Source organism: Cinclus cinclus, chromosome 3 (genome assembly GCF_963662255.1).
Source record: "Cinclus cinclus chromosome 3, bCinCin1.1, whole genome shotgun sequence".
NCBI classification, from domain to species: Eukaryota; Metazoa; Chordata; class Aves; order Passeriformes; family Cinclidae; genus Cinclus; species Cinclus cinclus.
Window position 1 is genome coordinate 114,829,246 of NC_085048.1, and position 22,131 is coordinate 114,851,376.

At 43.9% G+C, this 22,131-nt stretch overlaps 1 protein-coding gene across 1 annotated transcript in view; it reads right to left on the bottom strand.

Annotated features, from left to right (window-relative positions):
* Nucleotides 1-1,581: 1,581 nt before the first annotated feature.
* EHBP1 (EH domain binding protein 1) overlaps nt 1,582-22,131 on the bottom strand; it is a 206,204-nt gene continuing 185,654 nt past the window's right edge. The window contains exons 22-25 of the mRNA XM_062490659.1: nt 9,695-9,794; nt 8,506-8,579; nt 1,857-1,971; nt 1,582-1,672 (exon numbers count right to left, since the gene is read on the bottom strand). Of these exons, the coding sequence (XP_062346643.1) occupies nt 1,582-1,672; nt 1,857-1,971; nt 8,506-8,579; nt 9,695-9,794 (380 nt within the window). The remainder of the gene's footprint in view (nt 1,673-1,856; nt 1,972-8,505; nt 8,580-9,694; nt 9,795-22,131) is intronic.

Genomic DNA, 22,131 nt, shown 5'->3' on the forward strand with positions numbered 1-22,131 from the left:
CATTTTTAAGGGAGGGCAGAAGAGCACGGTGGACACCTCTGCCCCAGCCCCCCCGGCGCCGGGGGTGTTCCGCGCATCTTTCCAAACTTCGCATGGGGCCAAATCCACCTGCGGGCCCCGGGGCAGCCCCCAGTTTCCCAAGCCGGTACATCTTTCGGCACCGGCGGCGGCTCGCACAGAACCGGGCGCTTCCCTCCTCCACGGGAGACTTTTTGGCGGAGCGGGCCGCAGGCCGCGGTCGCACCTGGAGCCGCCGGCGCTGTTGCGGTCCCTCGAGGAGCGGCAGCCGCGACCCCGCAGGGTTCGGGCTCTTTCCGCCCGCTCCCCTCCGCTCCCCGCGGGTGCGTTCCTTGCGCGCCCACAGCCCGGCTTTGGCCGCGCATCCCCCACGCCGCTGGCGGGCGGCATCGGCACCGCAGGGAAAAGTTTTCCCTCCCCCTCTCCGAGCTGCGTTTTATTAAAATCAAACGAAAAACTTTTCCGTCCGGTGGGTTTCGTTGCGTTGGCGAAGCGGCGGTGGCCGGGGCTGCCCGGGGCGCGGAGCCCCCTGCGATTCCCCCCGCCGGGATCGGTCCCTTCCCGTCCCCCGAGCCCCCTCCCGGGCTGACTGAGGGCGGGAGCAGTGAAGGGAGTTTCCCAGGTAAAAAGAGGAAAGCGGCAGTTACGGTAAGAAAGATTCGGGTTTTATTGAAAATTTTATATATGACTCGGTGTTGTAATAAATAAACGAGACGAGCTCCACGAAGGGAAGATGCGAGCGCGGGACACGCTTGGGGGCACACGGACGGGGCGGGATGCGGTGGGGAACGCGGCCGGGCGCAATAAATAACGCGGAGCGGGAGGCGCGGTCCGGTCCGGTCCGGTTCGAGGGAGGACGCGGGTGGGAAGTGTCGCGCTGTCCCAGGCCGGGCCGGTCTCTGCCCCGGGCTGTCCCGCTCCGCTCGCAGCCGCTCCCAGGGTTTTGCGCCAGCTCTGGGGGAGAAGCCCCCCGAGTAAACCAGAGCAGCTCGGCTCTACTCCCGGGGAAATGTAAAACTGATGTATTAAACCACGGGTAAATACAGCACATTTTTAATAATAACTGGGGTGGATCTGACCTAACTATAAAATGTAGGTAGCTTATTAAGTATTACATATGGCAGGACTAGATGAAACCATTCCCAATGATTTTTTTTTCCTATATCCCCCTCTCTAATCCTATTACGACAAAAACATTTTTATTTCAAAACTCAGCCCTCCTCCAGCTACAGAAACCAGGACAGACTATTTCTTCTCCTCCTTCCGCCCATCTCCGGCATCGCCCGCACGCCAGGGGTCTCGGCGATTCCATTTCCAACGCTTTCGGCAGGAGAGCTGAGCCCACACGGAAATCATGGGACAACGCGAGTTCGCTTGAATGGAAAACAAAAAAACAACGGAGTGGGGCCCGGCGCAGCCTAGATCTGGCCTAAGAAAATGCAAAAAAGTTTAATTTTTTTTTTTCAAAACATCTTTTTCTGTTTTTTTCCCAGTCTCATGTCGGCATTTTAAGAACGTTAAGAAAGCTGCGCTGCGATTTCGCTGCCGCCGCGGGAAGGCCGCTCACTGGAGAATGCATTTCTCTTCCTTCTTGGCCATCTTGCCTTTGTTTTGCTCGAGGGTCCTCTCCAAATGCTCGTCCTCTTCCTCGGCCCTGCGGAAAGAAGCGGCGGGAGGCGCGGTGAGGAGCTGAGCGGGATGCGGGCCGGCCCCGCTCGCCTCCGCGGCCGCGCCGAGTTCCCCCGCGGCCACGGCACCCGCGGACTTGGACCAAACTTTCCGTGGGGACCGTGGCGGCTCGGCGGGGACCCTCCCCCCTCCCTCTTCGCCCGACTCACTGCTTCTCCTGGGCGTCCAAGTCCCTGACCAGCGCGTCCCGTTTATTAACGAGAATAACGAGTTCGTCCAGCAAGAGCTGCTCTCGCCTCTTCTGCGCCTCGGTCTTCTGCCAGTCTGCGGGAGAAGCACAACAAGAGCAGCGGTGAGCGCGGCGGCCGCCAGCGCCCGGCACGGCCAACCCGGCCGGGACCCGCGCCCGCTGCGGCCCGGCACGGCCCGGTACGGCCCAACCCGGCCCGGCACGGCCCGGTACGGCCCAACCCAGCCTGGCACGGCCCGGCCCGGGCCCGGCCTCTCTCCCCAGCGAGGCTACCGCGGAGACAAGCGCAGCCCGGCGGCGTTTCGCGCACCTTGGCTTGGGGGAGCTCGGCAGCGATTTTGGGGTCGTTTGGGTGGGGTTTTCTTTCCTTTCCTTTTTTTTTTTTTTTTTTTTTTTCAGTGTAAAATTTTGGTTTTCCCCACGGCTGTGGTCCGCTGGCGGGCATGGCCAGTGCCGTGTTTGCCCTCCCGGAGGAATGCCCGCTTCCCGCAGCCCGGCTCCTCTGTGCGCACTCCTCGCCCGCTCTCAGCGGCTGGAGGAATCTCACACAGCGCACCATATGCTCCGCAGTAACTTTAAAGGCAGGTATCGCTTAATTAGCATTTCCCACTTTGAAGTAAAAAATACACTTGCTACAGAATATCGCGGGGCCCTTCCAGCCCCGGCGTTGGCAGCCAGCGGCGGGCGGGCAGCCTCGCTATTCCCAAAGGGATTCCTGCGGCCGCAGCCCGCCGGAGCTCGGGCCCGGCGCAACCCCCCGGGACCGCCCGCAGCCCTCGGCTCTCCAGCCAGACCGTGAGGGCTTGTCGCTGTCAGTCAAGCCCCAGCCTTCCCCGCCTCCCTCATTAGGAAGGTAAACAATGAAAAGCAGGAGCAGTAGATTATGAGAGAGATAGCAGGACAATTGAGGAGCGGGAGGGAAAGGGGACACCGGCTCCAAAAAAAACAAAAAAAACCCAAAAAACAAAACCAAAAAAACCCCAAAACAAACAAAAACCAATCCAAAAAACACCCAACCACCGGGAGAAGCCATCGCCACCGGCCCGGCGGTGTCCTCCTCCTCCTCCTCCTCCCCGGCCGCGCTTCCCGAAGGCGAAGGGGAGAGAGGGTGCAGTCCTTTTGGCTTTCACCCCCACCCATCCGCGCTCTCCATTGCCCTGGGCGATCATGTTAAAACTCACATGGCTGGTGCTTATTCAGATAAGCCGAACAATGCTCCCCACCGGTTACCATGTGAATCTTCACAAACCCCGCAAGAATGCGGTGGTTCAAATCCCCCTGACCCCCCTCCAAAGCCAAATTTATTCAAGACAGCAAACTGCTCAGAAGCTTTATGAAAGCAAGTGGTGCTAGAGGGAATTCAGCCTTGTATTTACAAATTAAAAATTAGATGCATCATCATGCAATGAAGGTTGGAAGAGCGGCAGAAAAGGCAGGAATGTGCAACCGCTTTTATCGCGCCCTCCTCGCCGTCTGCCCGGGCACACGGGCCCACGAGCGAGCCCCGGGAAAAGCGGCGCGCAGGAAAACCCACGGCACACGCGTGGGCAGGCACCGCGAGCGGCGAGCGCGCACGGCCGCGTCCCGCAGGCAGCGGCGGAGCCGGAGCGGTGGCACCAGAGCCCTGCCCGGAGCACCGGCCTGGCAGGGCACTGCCCAAACTTCCGGCACTTCTTGTTTTTCTCATTTTTCTCATTCTCTTCCTGGTTATCCTTATTTTCCTTTCCCAATTTCCCTTTTTTTTTTTTTTTTTTTTTTTTTTGGGTAGCATCCTTTTAGGCGCTGCTTCTTGGGTCAGTCTCTCGATTTTCACTGCTGCTTCTCCTTTTTTGGGCAAAGCTCCTTCACTTCAACCCGTTTAGAACACACTGCTCTGCCACTCTGCGAGTCAGAGCTTCCCCAAACCGGAGCGTTTTGCCCCACAAATAAAGCCCCTCAGACGCAATGAGATCTCAGCATGACAACGCCGCCCTGAAAAGGGCCACGGCAGCAAGCCCGACAGAAAAGGAGAGAGAGAGAGACACGGCAGAGGATTTCAGGGGTGTTTGCCTCCCCCCAGATGTGGTCCCCAACTTTCAGGTTAACTTTTCCCCGGCTTCAGCTGGGAATTGTGCTGGGACTCAGGCTCCCCGGCACATCTGGAACCTCTGGATGAAAAGGGATTTGAAATCCGTTGTCTCTACCTGGGTTTTATATAATTTTTTTGCAGTTTTGAAGGTTTTCACTTCTTATTTTTAAAGCTCTTTTTTTGTTTGTTTGCCCATCTGCCATTCTCCAGCTGCAGCAGCAACTTTAGTTTTTGAAAGAGCAAACAAATCAGAATATTTCAGTGTATATTTTGCTCAGTCCCTCACTATTTTTCTCTGTTAAGCCCCTTCCTAAGTGCTACAGGTTTTGTTGCTTCACCTTATAGCCCCGTGAAGTAACTAATGTCCTATTAGGATTTCATGGAACAAAACTGTTGTATTTGTTTCGGGTTTTGTTTGTTTGTTTGGTTTTTTTCTGCATTTGCTTATTATTAATGTTTGAAATACACCATGAGAAAAATCTGCTGGCAGAAATATTCCCTTGCAATTCTACTTCCATTTCTAGACAAGGAGTCTGTCTTTCCTCCCCCCCAAAATAAATAAAGAGTCGAGCAGCAATTGGTTAAAAGGCTAACTGACTCTAAGTATTTAAATAACATTTTATAGGTGACTACCTTGCAATTTTGTTTTATCCTACAAAATACTGCTGGGCAGCAGTTTTGGGAAGCATCCCTATGTTTAAAAAAGCAACTGTGTTCAAGTTTGATTCCTACCTGTTGTGCCTTTTAAGCCAGGATTACCTATAACACCTGTCACATATAGTTACCCAGGCTGACTGCAGCTCTGGGAAGCTACAATATGGGCTGTGATTAATTTGAAGATTTCAGAATAATACTGTTATAAAAGCTACACTCTGGACAAAAATAGGATTAAGCTCTGAGGCTGTATATGAGCTAAAAGTGTTGAAAGCTAAAGCCCCCGTGCCACCACTCGCGACGGGCAGTTTGAAATGACAGAGTTTCCTAAATTCACATTGAAGTAGAAATGTTTTCAATTATTCATCTTCATTGACTTCATATTGTCTTTTTTTTTTCTCCCCACTGCTTAAACTGATAATTACTTTGAGCAAACACACGTCCAGCTCCCATAGAAATACTTTTAATAGAAATGGTTGAAAGTTCTCGTAGTAAAACCTTCAACCTTGCCACTATAATAAATAAGCCTGGCACTTTGATGAAAATTAACACTAGTTTTGTAAAGAGCACATTGGGGGATTGCAGTCAGGTCTTATCTTTAGTTCCAGTCAACTAGCAATCCTGAAAGAGTTTGCATCATCATCAGAGCAGGCCATTTGATAGGATTCTGCTGCTGAACCTAATCAATCTATGGAATACTGTGGCTGCGCGGTGTAACAAAGCTAAAATAGATTTACAAATGGGGTTTTAGAGGATAAGCTCCTCCACAGGATTACATATTGATTTTAAATATAAAAAGCTTATCATATAAACCATAACTACAAAAATAGTGAACCTATGCATAAATCCTTTTAGAAGAGCACCCACTTCAAACTATAAGCCAAGAATAAATCAAGATGTACAAAATCCGAAAGAAGATCCATTTCTTGGGCAGAAAATGAACACACCACCCTAAGGTGTGCAAAAAATGAACTTATCTTTTCTAAGGAGGCATTAAAACTCGACTGGAAAAAAAAAATAAATAAAAGAAAGGAGTGAGAGGAAAGGTAGCTGAAAGTGAGGCATCCCGGCACTCGGCTGCGGCTGCAGTATAAACCAGGCTCTGAAACGCAGCACCTCGTGCCCAGGAGCAGCTGGCTCCAAACAGCCAGGCTGTGCAGAGGTGAAAACGGACCCCGTTTACCTGCATTTTCTTTGGCCTCTTAGTGAGGGGTTTCCGGCCTTTCTGGGTCGGAACAGTCCAAGAGGAACACTTTACATCTGCAAGCAGCCAGTGCAGTTAACTCTCTCTTTCTTATCTCTACGGCTCCGTGGGGGAGGAGGGGGGGGAGAAGTATGCCTTTTTTTTTTTTTCTTTTTTCTTTTCTTTTTTTTTTTTTTTTTTTTTTAACCACCCTGGGTCATTCATGTGCTCCTCGTGAAGCGCCGTAACCCCTCCAAGAAGCCATTCAGCTGCCGGTGCCTTGCAGATGAGCGGCCGGGAAGGAGCCGCTGTCTCCACATCACTGAGCATCCTAACGGGAAGCAGGGAAGCACCTCCGGCCGCCAGCGCTGCCCGCACGCTGCCCAAGCAGGCACGGCAGAACCGCCTTTATCTGCCATCAGCAGGCAGAAAGCTTCTGCAAAGCTCTTTTCTCTCCTTTTTTTTCCCCCCCTGTCATCGACCAGCTAAGTAAATTGGTTGACAGATTTTTAAACATAGTCAGGCGTGGAAGAGTTAGAGCAATTTACCAAAACAGTAATTACCACCTTTCAAAAGACTTTCTTTTTTAAGTTCCAGTTTGGGTTGGTGTGTTCTGCTTTTCTTTTACACAAACAAACTGCTCCCATCCTGTTACACACACACATATATATGCGTGTATATATACATACATACATACACGTATTTTTTTTTTTCCTTGCCTGCCCATATACCTCAGTTTTGGAACTGGTGCTGGTAAAAGTGAGATCTGTCTTTTCAACTCTTTCAGGGAGCCCAGGCACTCATTAGCAATCAACTAAATGGCCCCGAGCCGACAGTGCTGGGCTGTCGGGGCAGCCCTTGCTTCTTCAGAGAAATCACATTGGAAATGGTGTGAGTTTAGCAGTGCTTCCCAAAAAGTGGCATCTTTGCATCTTCTGAACACAGAAAACACTGATGCACGCATCAAGAGGCGAGATGTCGCAAATTCGTATTTTGAGTTTTCACAGGTGCTTTCCTGGAAGAGTTTTTCCTTAAATGTGTTTTTTTGGGTAAAAGCAGATAACTGTTAAAAGTTCTACACAAAGACCAGTAATCTTATTGATAGCTAAAATGCTAAATGAGGACTTTGTTGCATAAATAAAAATATCCCCCAGCACTTGTTTGCTTCCTAAACCTCTGTTTACCATATTACCAGTAGCATATTAAAAGGAGAAAAAAAAAAAGAAAGAAAGAAAAAAATGAGAGAGAGGAAAAAAAGACGATTTTTCTGGAGTTGGGCATCCTCTCTGGACTTACAAAAAGAAATTTAAAAACCATTTTTGTTCTAGATAATGTGCAAATGGCACAAGCTGCTAGATGTTCAAAGGCTGCTGCTAGGACATTCCAAGGCAGTATACATATATGAGGCAATTAAACACTGAAAGTTTAGATTGAAATCCAGGATCTCTTAGCTCCTCTCTAGTTTTAGGTTATTTTACATTTTAAATATTTCATCAGTACGATTCCAAATTACCCTGGCTTGTCTCTGCAGAAAGCAATGTATATATTTATGACTCGGGATTATCCAAGAATATAGTGAAGACAGTCTTATGCAAAAAATATAACTACAGATGGAGAGATATGAAAAAGCTACCTGAAACCTGCTGCTTTTTTCCAACAAACTTATGCTTCCAGTGAAGTCTCCAAACTAATTAGAATTGATTTATTATGGATCAGGTACCTTATCAGGTGAAGAAAGAAATTACCATGGACAGTCAAAGGGTTGAGAGGTCAATACGGAATAGCAAAATCAATTTGCATTGATTAGACAAAAGGTCCATTTTACAGAGCCCAAAGGATTAACTTTAAAGCAAACATCTTTGAACTGTAAGGCAGCATTTGTGACTGAGAGGTATAAGTGGTGCAGCATTAGAAAACACTTAAGATATTTAAATAAGAAAATCATGCAAGCAATGGTTTAAGCTATCTGGGTGTTTATTTTTTATTATTAATCATCCCAAGGATTATTGTACAATTCACTGGAAAGCCCTATGGAAAGGGTGCAATTGTTTTATTTATCCCATGTCAATCTTCCCCTGAGTGTTACCTCCATTCAGGTGAGGTGACTAAACTGGGGAGAGTCACGGGGAAGGGAGAAGCTCTGTGCAAAGGATTGCACTAATCCTGCTGGTGCTTGTGATGAAATATTTACTTGACAAACGTAGTGTTTTACCACCAAAACCAATGAGACCTTTTCCCCCCCACAGTGAGTTACTGCTGTAGAACAGGTCTGAAACATTAAAAGGAAGAGGCCTTCTTCTGTGGGTCACCCCTTCCTTTTTCTGTGGCACCAAAAGCAGCACGATGCCTCAGGAAAGCCAAGAGAGCACTACTGCAATAAAAAACTGTAATCCCTAGACACGTTCTCTATGTCCTCATCACTTTGTTTTCAAAGTTTATCGCAACAAGACCACACTCTTTTGTCCCATTAAAGTATCTTGGGATATTTTTAATTTTTCTTTTTTTAAATCCTGAAAAAAACTTAATAATGGGATTGCAGCCTCAGCGCACTTGCTGCGTGCCACCACTTGAAGTGATGTAAATATCAGCATTACTAATGGGCTTCAGAGAAGCCTCCACGTTTGGCACTTCCAGGTGCCCAACCTGTCTGGCAGTGAGCACTTTCCCCCCCCCCACCTCCTCAGTCCCCAGCACTGCTCTTACCTTCAATAGCCAGCATTGCTCTGAGCTCCCGGTTCAGCAGCTCGTAACGCCTTTCTAGGTCATGTTCTTTTTCCCTAGGCAAGTTGCAAATGTTCATCAATATGTTAATTACTAAATCATTAAACACTTAAAAGCACCTTTAACTTACATTGATTTTAGGACTCGCAACTGACTTTTCTCTCTAACTTTAAGCTACTCCAAACAAATGATACACAAACTTAAAATCTGGCTCAGGTGGCCTATTCAGTAACAGGGCATTTTCATTTCATGTAAGGTTGGCTTTAATTCTGTCTGTTTAACTCCACTGTGCTACAGGATGCAATTATTTCATATTCACCTCTGCAATGGCTGTTGTGGAATGTCCAAAGTATAAAATATTCCCCTAGATCTAATGATCCAGCATCAACCTATTCACCAAGATAATGTGACACTGTAAGTATTATTCTCTATACATTCTGCCCTAATCAACAATAAAAATTAGGTGAGGGATTAGAAAGCTTAATATTTTGCAGGTAAAATCCTCTGTCAAGTTCAGACCCAGCAGGAGATAGATGAGCAGAGGCTCTTCCCAAGGAAGTATGCAGGCATCTACACTAGGTGGCATTATGGAAAGAAATATCAAACTGAAAGAAGCTGGAAGAAAAGCACTCGGGGCAGAATGCCTCTAAAAACGAGCAGCATCTTCTCCCTTCCTCAAGACTGCCAGTGAGAAAAGGTTAATTTGTCTTTACTTTGCAGTATCAGTGGTATCACTGCACTGTGACTGATTTACTGACATCCCTTCAGCAGAGATGGGACTGAGGATTTTCTACAAAGCAGGTAGTGATTCAAATTTGGATCTCTCTTTCTGAATAGACTTCATCTGTCTCATCTGAGGCACAATCCAATGCATTTCTAAAATGCAATTTTATTCTACTGTCGGGCTTTTGAAAACATAACAGTGCTTAATATTTCTTTAATTTCTTTTTTCACAGCTCTGGTTAATCTTGTGTCATTGCATGCTTCTCATTTTCAAGTCTGAAATATGAGAAAAACAAGTTACTCGATGTCTAACACATCCACACTACTCACTTTTGAGGTGGGTTTTTTTTTTTTTAAGTCTAATGGGAAGAGAGTAAAAAAAGTTTTGCATCTATCTGAAGAGTAAATCATCCTTTAGTAAAAAATACATATGTTCATCTGTACTTACAGAAGAGAAAGCTGGTTCATTCGTCTTATTAAGGCATTCTTCTTATTAACCAGCATGAACCACTCCTGCATCATAGCTTCTTCTTCTTCTGTGTTTCTTCCTGCAATCAAAAGAATTTCATTACTTATGTGGCATTTCACAAATTGAGGTACATATTTTCACTTCAGGTTTTGGAGTATCAGCTGCCAGTATCACTGAGCATGAAAAATGCTCAAAATATCGTACGACTGCAAGTCCTGCCTGCTTTAGAAATAAATCTTTGAAAGCAGCCATCCTCTAGGATACATTTTAGTGTTCTTTATCATGCTGATGCCCTGACCTAAATAAATACCTTTTTAAAGGACCGTGTATCTTAAATTCTCCCAAACGAACTATGTAATTGCAATGCTTCCAGTGAAAAGCCCTTACTGCTAAAAGATGTCTGGTCATCACCAAACACAAAAACAATCCCTGTAGGCAAGATCCACACCATCCATGCAAACCCAGCACAGTCAGGATGATGTGGCAGGGGTCAAAGTAGCTGCAGAGGAGATGCTGATCCTGAACTCTTGGCTAAGGTGTGAGCACCTGCTCAGCTTCTGTGTTTGTGGCACTCTTCCAGATGAGCTGGAAAGAGCTGCTCCTCTTCTCAATCTGCAGCCAAAGGGAGCATCTGCACAAATACAAATAATCTTGGGATCCAGGGACCCAAGGATCCCATGTGTGTATGCACGGACTAGCACCCCTTTTCCCTAGCCCTCATCCATCCCAGGCAGGAACAGGATCAGGACTGTTCATAGCCTACCTGCAGGCAGTGCTAAGCTCTACCAGGCTTCTAAGACTGAGTCACCACCCTTGCACCATGAGCAAAAGGCAGATGAGCATCCAGAAAAGGCTCCTGACTGTGCTTTCCAAGTAGCAGGGTTGCTGAGCCAAATTCCACCCTCTCTGAGCTCAGGGACTTGGAGAAAGTCCTTTGTGGAGGCTGTGCTTCTGTGGAAACCTGCCATTCTCATCCCTTAAGCTGAGGTGAAGAGCAAAGGCTTTATGGTCCTCACTGAATTATGAAACTCACACATTTCATAGGGTTAAAACGAATCTAGCAATAAACTTGGAATAGAGGCAAAGGAGCCTAAGTTCGGTCATGTGAAATTGTTTCCCAGCTTTGATAGTGCTTCACTGGGAGAGTGTGGGCAGATGTCTGAGTTGAAGCACCTCATGTGCAATATGGGAATAATCACCTGTACTGACCCTGCAAGGGTGCTGAAAGTCAATTCTTTGGTGTTTGTAAAGAGGATTGAAACCTCTGATGTAAAGCGCTGCACACTTGGGGATGCTACCTTATTAACTGAAACCGTAGGATCCCTAGTTGCAGAGAAGCCATTTCTAGCACCTGGAGCTGGAAAGACACCAGGAAAACATTGTTTTTTCCTAAACCAAAGCATTCAGTTTCTGGATGGGAGTGTTTCAGATGCTTGCCACGTGCATGGTCACACCCCAATGCCACAATAGTGTGCAAGCCCAGACCTACATGGAGAATCACACCCTCACCAGCCTGTGAGCCTCCTGCCTGCCAGGGAGGTCAGCCTTCTCCAAACCCTTTGATTCCCTCTGCCATGGCCATGAGGCATCTACACAAGGGTGGGAAAAGAGGATGAACAGGGAAGTGGGTTAGCTTGGGGTGGAACTGGTGGACCCACACAGTAAGAAAAAGTTAGGTTTGGCACGCTCTCCTTTCCGATGGGAGACATCCACCCATATCCACTTATCCACCTGGGAAGTGCCTGGTCAATGAAATTTCCTGGCAGGGTGCTTTTAGGGCTACAATTTGCTAGCAGTGAGACAGGAAGGGCAGAGCATTCCAAAGTGTGGATGGACCCATAGCCCTTTTCCAAGCAAAAGCAGCAGGGCCCAGCTCCTGGGACAATGGAGCAATGAAAGAAGAAATCTGACACGTAGAAATGCTCTCCCCCAGTATCTCCACTCCAGGTTTTGTGCATAAAATATCACACCACGGCATTTACAACAATATTCAGCAGTTCAGTACACTTTGATGGTAAGTTACAGATCAAAGGCCTTGCTGCTGTATTGGTCCATCTAACAGGGTCTGCTTTTAGAAGCAGATAATAATCAGTATTACCAACCTTTTGTTGAAATGCACCAAGCAGTTGGAACTTATTTAGGGGAGAGGTCAAGAAGAAGGGGATTTTTCTGCTTTTCTTAATCCTTGCAAAATGACCAGTCTATTCTGTAATGCATGTGATTTTTTACTAGCAGCGTGGCAAAGTTCTCACCACTAGACATCCATGGCTACAGTAACATTTCAATCAATTTGCTAGTTTTGGGATGGACTGGGCTGAAAGATTATAAATACAAGCCCTTGCTGCATTTAATTTTGCAAGCCTTGAAAAAGAAATGGGAGAGATAAATGTCTCCGAAGTGTTTGGCTCAATGGTGGACCTGAGTTCGTTGACTTTTGTACCAGGCAGTTTCAGGTTAAGAACATAAACTTAAGATATAATCTTCTTTCTATTAATGCATTCCTCCTAAACACAGTTACTTGCAACACATAATGAGAAAAGATCTGGGTAAAGCTTGGAGCTGTCGTGTCAGATCTGCACAGGTGCCTGTTTTAATATATCCGTGCTGACACCAAAGCACATGCAATATCCATAGAATGGGCTGGTCTAAAAGTGAATTAACAAAGTCTTGATTGTTTTTACAGAATTTTAAATCTGTTTTTGTATTCGCTTTGGACCCATGTGATGCCCTGACACCGGTCATGTGATATCGGCTGCGATAGGCACAAATCCCCGGGCAGCAACAAAAGAAGAAAGAGCAAAAAAGAAAAAGCTGAGAAAAAGCTTGCAATTTGGAAAAAGGCCAATTTCACCCCGGCAAAAGCCTTTTTGATCAGTGAAATGACACATGTGTGCAATATTAATAGTAGTCGATGTTGATATTTTATTTGTTGACCGTCAGCTTTTAAATTCTTGTGCACAGAACTGAAACAAATTCTTCCCAGGCAAGCAAAATAAAGATGAACTCCCATATACAAGAAATTTAAATATCTCTTCGGTAAATACGCTAGCATTAGAGCATTACTTCTTTTTTTTTTTTTTTTTACTTGGTGAAAGGATGCACATGAAACGCAACAAAGAAAAACGGAGTGTTCTCCTTGCAGGAATACTGCAAGCTAAACTCACATTTACGATTTCTAAATAAAAAAGAAATAGCAAAAGCCTTTCTTCAACACATTTTCACTCTGTAAAACACAAGCTGCTGCTGGGGTGGTTTGGGGTGGTTGCTGTTTCCACTTTCCACTTTTGTGTAAAATAAGTATTTAATTGACTTGCTACAAATGCTTGAAAATTTAAATTGGGAAAGTATCTGTATTGTTCTTAGGGAAAAAAAAAAACAAAACCAAAACAGCAAACTGTACAGATTATTTAAATGAAGCAAAAAACTCATGCTCGAGAACAAATCGATCCCACACACGCAAACCCTTATCTAAGCCAGTACAAGATGCTGAAAATCTATAAATAGCCCACAGATCTTAAACTTAAATTTTTTCCATAATACATGCATTACACTATTGTTTTTTGATAAACAACAACAACAAAACCCTTTTAAAGCTAGTAAGTTGGACCATTACAAATTAATCCTGACTTTAATAACTGGTTAAAGACCCCTTCAGCTTTATAAGTAACAAAAAATATTAAAGCCTGTGATCACAGCGAGCTTTTCTCATTTCTCCTCTAACCATTTGTTATTTAATCCAATACTAGTAATCCAATTTGTCCATCAGACTTTTAAAGGGCAGAATGCAACTTCTCCAGCTTAGACACTTTTCAAAGTACAATATATTTTTCAAATGAATGCTGGATGTTTCATTTTTTCCCCAACTGTTCCTAGCTCTAATGTATGAGGAAAAAAAGAACAAGATGAACATTGTTCGTACTGATTAAGTAAGAGCTCATTAAAGAGCTGTCAGTGCTGTACTTTGAATATGCATGAAGCATATAATCAGATCTAGTACCGTCACTAGAGGAGAATACGGTAAGTACAAAGGATTGATTTAATTACTTAGAGTGGGCTGTGGTGGTAAAGCAGTCTTGTTAGTGCAGAAAGAAAAGGAGGTTGTATTCTGGCACGGTTAGGGGAAAAAGGCAGTTTTAGCTTCTGCCACAATACCTAATCTCAGGATAAAGCACTTTACATTGTAGCTTAAAATGAAGACTGCCAGTTTTCTAAAAAGACCAGAATTCATCTTATCTTGTTTAACCTCATCTGGTTAACTATCTAGCAGAACATATTTATTCTCTTTAATACGTAATTATGCTTATACCTTTTTATCCTATAGTTCAATAATGACTTCTGAAAACAGTCTTCAAATAAGAGCGGGTAGCGCCGCAAACATCATACGCACGCAAACTGCTCGGTAAGAGATTTGAAAAATGCAGCACCAGAAACTCAGATGAAACAGTGAGTACACTCGCCTTTATGTGAAAAGTCAATACAGTTTTTAATGCTGGACTTTAACCTGAGAAGGCTTCTGGCAGGATTTCTCTCATTTATTTTCTTTTTCTCCTCTTCCTTTCTTCCCCCCCCCCCCCCCCCAACTCTTTTCTTTTACTTTTTTTTTTTTTAATTAATTCATTCTTGTTTATTCTTCCTCTAGGAATCCAAGGGAATTCTCTCACATCAACTCCCAGTGCCATTTTCTAATTTCATTGTCTGGCTTGAGTGGTGAAGGATGCGTGCTCTATTCTTCTCTTCACTTGACATCTACCAGAACCCTCCTCAATGATTAGGAATGAGCCCAACACCAAGCCTCAAATAGCACAAGACATTAAATTCTGCCCTCAGATATGAGAAACTCCTACTGGCTTCTGAGTCGCGATTCCAAACTGTAATAGCTCCTGCTCAGGATTCAATAGAGGCTGCAGCATAAAGTTTGGTAATTTTGTCCATATTTTAGTGATAGCGAGAATTTTAATGATAGCCAAGAAAAAAACAAAACAAACATAAAAAAACAAACCAGAACCCGAAATCCCTTTCCTTTCTCCTGTGGCTCATCTCACTTATTTCTGATTGTTATTTGAAATCGACTTGAGTCAATTTTCTTCTAAAATACTCAAGAAGCCTAGTAACAGATTACCATTTTCTGAGGACAATATAAGCAACTATCTTATTTTAATGTTGCACAGCTTCCTGGCAGTCTTATACAAGCACATCTTCCTTCATATTCTTCTGGATCTACAAATGGATTTTTGTTTACACTGTAAGGTAATTATATCTTAAATTATTTAAATAAGAAACATCTTGACAAATGTCTCTTCTGAATCAATTTGAAAGAACAATTTTTTTTTCCCTTTCCTGCTGGAAGTACTTTCAAACTCAGCCAGCTACCAGTGTACCTATGTACCATTAGACCCATTATTTTTAAGCCGTTTGGGCAGCTAGGCATTAGAAAAAACCAACATGGATTAGCATAGTAAACCTGTACATTGCTAAGAAAACACAGAAGAAAGTGCTACAAAACACTGAGAATACCACTTAAAAGGAAGAGAAAGCAACAACATGCAGGGACAAGATTAGTTTACAGTGTAAATGGATGAATACAGTAACTCCTCTACACTTTACAGCATCATAAATCTGTCAAGATAAGACAATAGATTAATTTTTCTTTAAAAATCCTTAAATGCAAATGTATTTAGCTGTTGTGCAAAAATGAATTACAATCTGTAGAGGATAAATAATAAAGGGTTTACATCAGCATCCCAAACCAGCCCATTCAGTCTGGCAAGAAATAACAGGTTTACAGAAACCACTCTGTATGCCATCTTAGGCAGTAATTGTTTTTAAATTTTATTTGCACTGTGTGCAGTGTGTGTGCCATGGTGTCATGGTTAAACACAGAGACCTTCCCATGTCTCCCCATTTACCTCAACAGAACTACATGAAAAACAACCTACTTAAGACAGAGGCCATTCTTCATCCATTTGCTGATGTTTACACACAGTTTTAAAATAGAATAGAAGAAGCTTTCTTCACTCAACACACTTGGGTGAAGAGGCCAGCAGGAGAATGCCAGTGCATGGGAACTGGAGCAGGGCAAATAACAACAAAAACTGGCCGACTTCGCTTTGCTCCTCTTTCTGGGCTATTTTGTAGTTGACAGAAGCTTGGTGACTACTGAGAGCTGTTTAAATGCCAGTGAATTCCACAAATTTAACAGGAAGGTCTTTTGAAAACATACCCCACTGTCTTTATTTGTCTGCTTAAGACAAAAAAAAAAAAAAAAAAGTTGCATTCGCCCAATCATAGAGACGAGTTTTTACAAGTTTCTCTATTAGGAGCAAGTGGACAGATTGGCTTGTTTACCTGAAGGAGAACATGAATGGCAAATAAAGAATAGTTCTAGGATGTGTCTCATCTTGTCTCGTAAGAACCTGGGGAAATTCACTGAAATTGAAGGTGGTGTGTTTAAAACCGATAAAAAGAATGATCTTTCCTCAAAGCCTCATCATTTACCGGCAGAACTCGTCGCCACAAGGCAATGTTGAAACTAAGAGCTCAGCAAGAATTAAAACCAGGTCGAATGTTGAATATGGAAAGGCAAAGCTGTAGCAATAAATATTCAAATAAACAAACAAAAAACCACGGGAGGTAGGAACTGGATCCTCCTGCTTTAGGACACAAGCTAACCTTTAATTTTTAGAGATTAAATTAAATGCTCCCTGGGGCCAGGTTAGCCTGTGACTGGCCCCTGCACAGATTCTTGCCCCTGCCTGGGTTCAACCCATACCTGTCCCACTACAGTGGAGTGTTCTGGACCAGACAGTGAGGCTGGTCTGCTTTGGCCACTACAGTTTTACATTTTTCCCTTTTACTGAAAGGAAATACAGAAAGGGATGAGAAACAGTGCCGGGTGTTTTAGCTGACCAACCTCACATCGCTAACAAAGGCTGGTGGAAGGTCTCAGATGCTTCCAAGTCAGCAGCAGACTTCCCACTGATTTTAACAGTCCTCTCATCTTGCTCACTGTGAACAGCTTATGCACAGATGAGCTCTTGTTTTTAATGTGAGTTATTGAATTGAACAAATACTTAAGCAGAAAAGCCTGTATTTACAACATATATATATATATATATTTTTTTTTTTTTTTGTAAAGGAGAGTTACATGAGACCTACTGCAAAATGCCTCTGTCACAACTAAGAGCTAGAGCAAAAATTTTTAAATGACCAGTGGTCCACGATTTTTCACTGAGTGAAACTCAGGTATCCCAAAAGAGACGTATTTTTTCAAAAAATCACCCCCCTCTGCTTTCAGAGGGCTACCTTTGGTGGAAAACCTCAGAATTCTGGATAAAATATTTTTTCCAAGTGATCAGTGTCAAAACAGAACCCACAACAGACACCTCACAGCACGAATGCACGGGCTGCTCCACCTTGAGCTTCAGGCCTCCCATTTTAAGATTACCACGCCCAGCCTTCTCCCAGAATACTTCCTCTTTTCAGAGCAGCAGGACCTCCTCAGTTATTAAAAACCACTGAAAATGAAGAAGAAGAGCTAGCAAGAGATAAGCAGGTGGAACTGTTGTTTAGATGACACTGCAGAACCGGTAGCTAGCACATGAAACCCTAGCACAAGTCTTTGAGTTCTAGCTGGATGGGAAAATGCCTAAGAACATTAGAAAGGCAAATTCATGGCCACTAACTTGCTGTCTGAGAGCAGTTGAGAAGGAGACATTGATGACCACACAATGGAGTCTCATAAAGGTGGGAATCGACTGCCAAGAATCTGCCAGGCAGAGTTACATTGCAGCACATTGTCTGACTCTATTTCAGCCCCCAAAAGTGCTGTAACCCTAATGAAATGGAGCTGCCACCAAGGAAATGCCTTTATCACAAGCACACACCAAATTAGTTTAATATCAAGCAGGAAACTTATAATTTCTTTGGTTTCTGAAACATGAAAAAATCAGAGAGGCTGTTTAAAATTTTGAGAGCTGTGTAAACAGAAGGTCAGGGTTCTGACCACATCTCGGCAAGTGTGGGGATTTATTTACCTGCAGTGGGACTGACTCACAGGAAGACAAACATTTGTGGCCTACAATCTGGGCAGCCTAAAATTATCACAGGACTGAAACTTCCACAAAAGGACAAACTGTGGAAGGTAAAACTTGAAAGACCACTGATTTTCTCTACATGATGAGTCAACACAGCAGCCGGCAGAAAATAACAGAAAACCAACCGAAACAGAATGCCTGGACTGGATGAAGATTATGAATGGGACCATCAATCCAGACCAAGAAACTCTGTGCCCCAAAATTCAGGCAACAAGAGGTCAGATTCAACTGACACACCTGGACATTCCTGTAAGGAAGTGATGCCTCAAGGAGAAGTGCCTGCAGGGCATCCTAGCACTGAGTAAAATCAAAAGCTTGTGCTTTATCACCCTCTGGGTACTTTGTGTACCCAAATTTTCTCACACAGCACAATTTCAGAAGAAACTTCAGCACAGGAAAACATGCACTAGTAACTGATACGCCCAAACTTTTGAAACTATGGAAAAAAAGGTAGATTATGCTTGGAAATCCAGCAAGAGAGGGATGATGAGGTATGGCAGATGAATTAATTCACTTGCAGGTTTACAAGTAGAGTTGGATGCTTTGTCCATGATATGATATTAATTTCTCTACAGCTAGTAACTACTCCTTAGAACAGCTTACTACCTGTTCATGTGGCAAATGATAGCTGCGTAAGATGGGTAAGATACTGAAGTGGGAGACCATTTTCCTAAAAGTCATTGAAGTTTGCTCTACTAGGCAGCATATTGTTCCATTTTTACCAAATGTTGCCTTACTTCCTTCTGAACATATTCTCCTGGAGCTGGAAAAGGGTAGTGGACATTATAAAGGTACTTCTTTGATGGACAGGGCTGAATTTAATCCAAGCAACTGCCTGAAGTGAGATGGTGATGGCAATGAATGTGACCTTGTGTCCGTGTAATGAAATACACATTAATGAAAATGTGTACTCTCACTGGGAGTTGGCACATTTGTACTTCTGGAATCCAAACCTTCCCAGGGCTAAACGGGTGCGTTCAGCTCGGCTGAGGTGTTCCAAGGCCCCACGGCTTCCAGTTCTGACAGAAAAGGTGTTTTTGGTGGCAAATGGGAGAAACCCAAGAAGAAACAACAGTGGTCTCTGCAGACTGCAGTGGCACTGTGGGCCAGGAGCCTCGGGGTGACCAAAGGGCCTTTGCAGCAGACACTGATTGTAGAGAAAGCTAACTCCAGGCAGAAAGCCAAACACTATGCCTACCACATGAAAGAGCATTTATAGTGCAACACCACAAAGAAAGATGGAAATCAGTTAAAAGAAACAAGTGTCTGTTGGGTCTTGTAAGACTTTTGGAAGGCTTGCAAGCCTATTCATAGTGCCTAGGGCTCTCCCAGAGTAGTCTCCTGCTATGCAGGCAGTGCTCTACTTGGACTCTCTTCTTCAAGCTGGCTTCAACCTGTTGACAGGTTCTTTGAAGGCATTGATGAGGCTACAAAAGCCAGGGAAGTGCATGGAGAAGAGGTTGACTTATCGCTCGGTCCCTCCAGCCAATGGGATTCTGTGTTATTTGGAGATAAAAAACAAATATGGTCACTGCTGCTGCTGAGCTGCTTTAATGATTTCATGAACTTGGCCTGGGAAGGTTGAACATGCACGCTGCCCACGTTTGGTCTTGGAGAGGTCACCTCCTGTGAACTTTTGCTCACCAAAGCACAGACCTAAGACTGAAGAGATGCGGTGAATTAGAGACAAACTCAGGTTTGTTTTGTGGAAGCTTCTCAGCTGTAGAAACACTGGGTAATTGGAAAAGTATGGCCAGACGGTCTTCCTTTCCCAAAGGTAAATCTGTTTTGCAGGAACTGTTAATGGAAATAAACCAGTGGATACTGGAAAGAGTTGGCCAGTAAGAGACTGTGGAGGCAACATGACAGAAGGGAAACTGGAGAGAGGCTGACAAATCTCAAGAACTCAGGATATTCTCAATCGCTCATAAAATGCATGATTCTGGCAACTACAAAATGCACCCTTGAGCAGACATTTGTGTATGTGCTGTGAGCTGGCCCTGAAGACTCCTGTGAGAAAATCAGCTCACCGGTGTGCCGGTTTATTTGCATTAACAAACGCTCATGAATGACTTTGCACTGCGTGTCTTAGCAGGCATCTATCTCTACGGAGCTCTGCAGGCCCCAGGTCACCCAAGTCACACTTGGATGCAACAGAGAGGCACAGTTACCATATTGTGAACGGGACCTCGATCATAGTGTCATTGCACTTCTTTCACCCGGGCTTTTGGTAGCTGTCAAAGCTCCCATTACCACAACCCTGGCAGCAAGTTAACATTTCTACACAATGGAGAGAGACACATCTCAACAAATGCTTTAGAATATCACTTTGCTTTCAAAACGAGCAGTAACTACCCAGGCATAATTTTGTGAACTGTTATCATGTGAGAGTAAAAATCTTTTGCTCATGTCAAAAACCTTTCCTTTCACCCAATACAAACTGCTATCAGTAATATCCTTCCAGCTTCCTAGCTGTTAGACATTTCTGATAGAGAAGGTTCACAAACCAGCACCAGCAGGGACCCAAACCAGTATCACATCTGTAGCATTCATATATCTAGAATTTCTTTGAAATGCTTTCACTCCCTTCTTATGCTAAACGCAGAAAGATAAGCACCAAAAATGTTGCTTTCAGTGATACTTTTACATTTTCTAACTTGCCAGGGAGGCTGCTGTTATACTGTCCTTCCTCTTGCTCTGCTTTGGGACGTGCACCTTTGTCTTTCACAACATGGTTGGTCAACTCATCACCTTCTCGTGGTTTGGCAAGTTCTTGGTTCACCTGAGATTAATCACGCTGACCCAAGCACAACAGTAGCAGAGGAAACCAAGGCTGACAAACTGCTATAAAACTGATGGTATTACTGACTCATTCTACCTCATTTAGGCAAGATATGCAATATATGAGAAGACCACGACTTCCTTTATTTTTTCTCCTTATGTACATGCACAGATATTTTTCATACTGTCTCCTTGCAAGCTTGAAGAGGTAACAAAAACAATTTTTAAATTCATCTCTCAGGCAAAACTGAACATTCATCATTTTCCTCTTCAAGCCCTGACACTGGTGAATACAAATCTGCATTTACTTTTGGGAATTCCAAAGAGAATTGTGAATTCAATTGTTTTTGAAAGATGAAATTTGGCTTAGGGAATAGGATGCCTCCTCCTAGCTCACCCCTCCCTACTCTAGCACAGATTTCTCTTGCAGACTGGGTGACTCCAGTAAGGAGCATTCAAGATGGTATAATACGGGCTGGTAAATACAGCTCGATAATCAGGGTTGTGAAGGGGCAGAGCATATAAGGGATTTATTTTTTGATAGTGAATCTATACACACATACATCATCAAGCCCCCATTGAGAAGCACGCCACTCCAAGTGATTAATACAGCTAAAGGGGGCAAATAAGAGATCAATGACAAAAATCACCTGCTAAAAAAAAAAAAGTAAAAGGTGCTGCATTTAAAGGGCTTTTACTTTGCATGCAAAACAATACTGAGAAACCTGTATTTTAGCACTTGTGCTCAACAAGCACTCTAAAGTATGTTGGGATGAGAACAGAAACCCATCCTTTCTAATAATCTTGTGACAAAAGCTAAAAGACATCATCCTATTAACTAGTGATCTCAACTGCTAATGCGGAGTACTTCCTGGTGTCTTTTATGTAGAATGCTGCTATTAAAAAACCACTAAACATTCACTGTGAACAACACAGAATCATTCATCTTTTATCAGCATCTCTTGTTAGAGGAGTATGAGAGGGGCTGAAGGTGTCATTGATATTATAGAGCGGAAATTAATCAGAAATTTTTCTCATATTTTCCTCATCACACTCATTTACTTTTGTACAAATTTCCCCCTGCTAAAAAGTTCATACCCAGCCCCCTGTTGTACGCTTTTAAGTTGAGAATATTCAACGAGTGCGTCAACTGAAAGGCACCAGGTCCCAACACAAAAAGCATTCGAAATTCTCATTTAGTTGTCTTTATTTTGCTAGCGCCATGTGGTCCTTGAAGATGTAGAAAACACGGGAAGCCGAGTAAAGATCAGAGCAAGCTCATTAGCATTCTGACAAAATTGGAGTGGTGGAGATGTATAGTTTGCCTAGTTTGTCGTTTTGAAAGCTACCGGTGGTAAGCTTTCTATTTCATTGTGCTTTTGTCTTTTTTTGGGGTTTTCAACGCAGCGGGGTGGTTGTTAGCCTAGGTTTTCACAGTGCATTGTGGGAACCTTGCCTCACATTCAGCCTATGTAGTATCATTTGAGTTCAAGTAAAAAAAAAATAAAAAGGTGATTTTTTTCCCCTATTTATTTCATAATC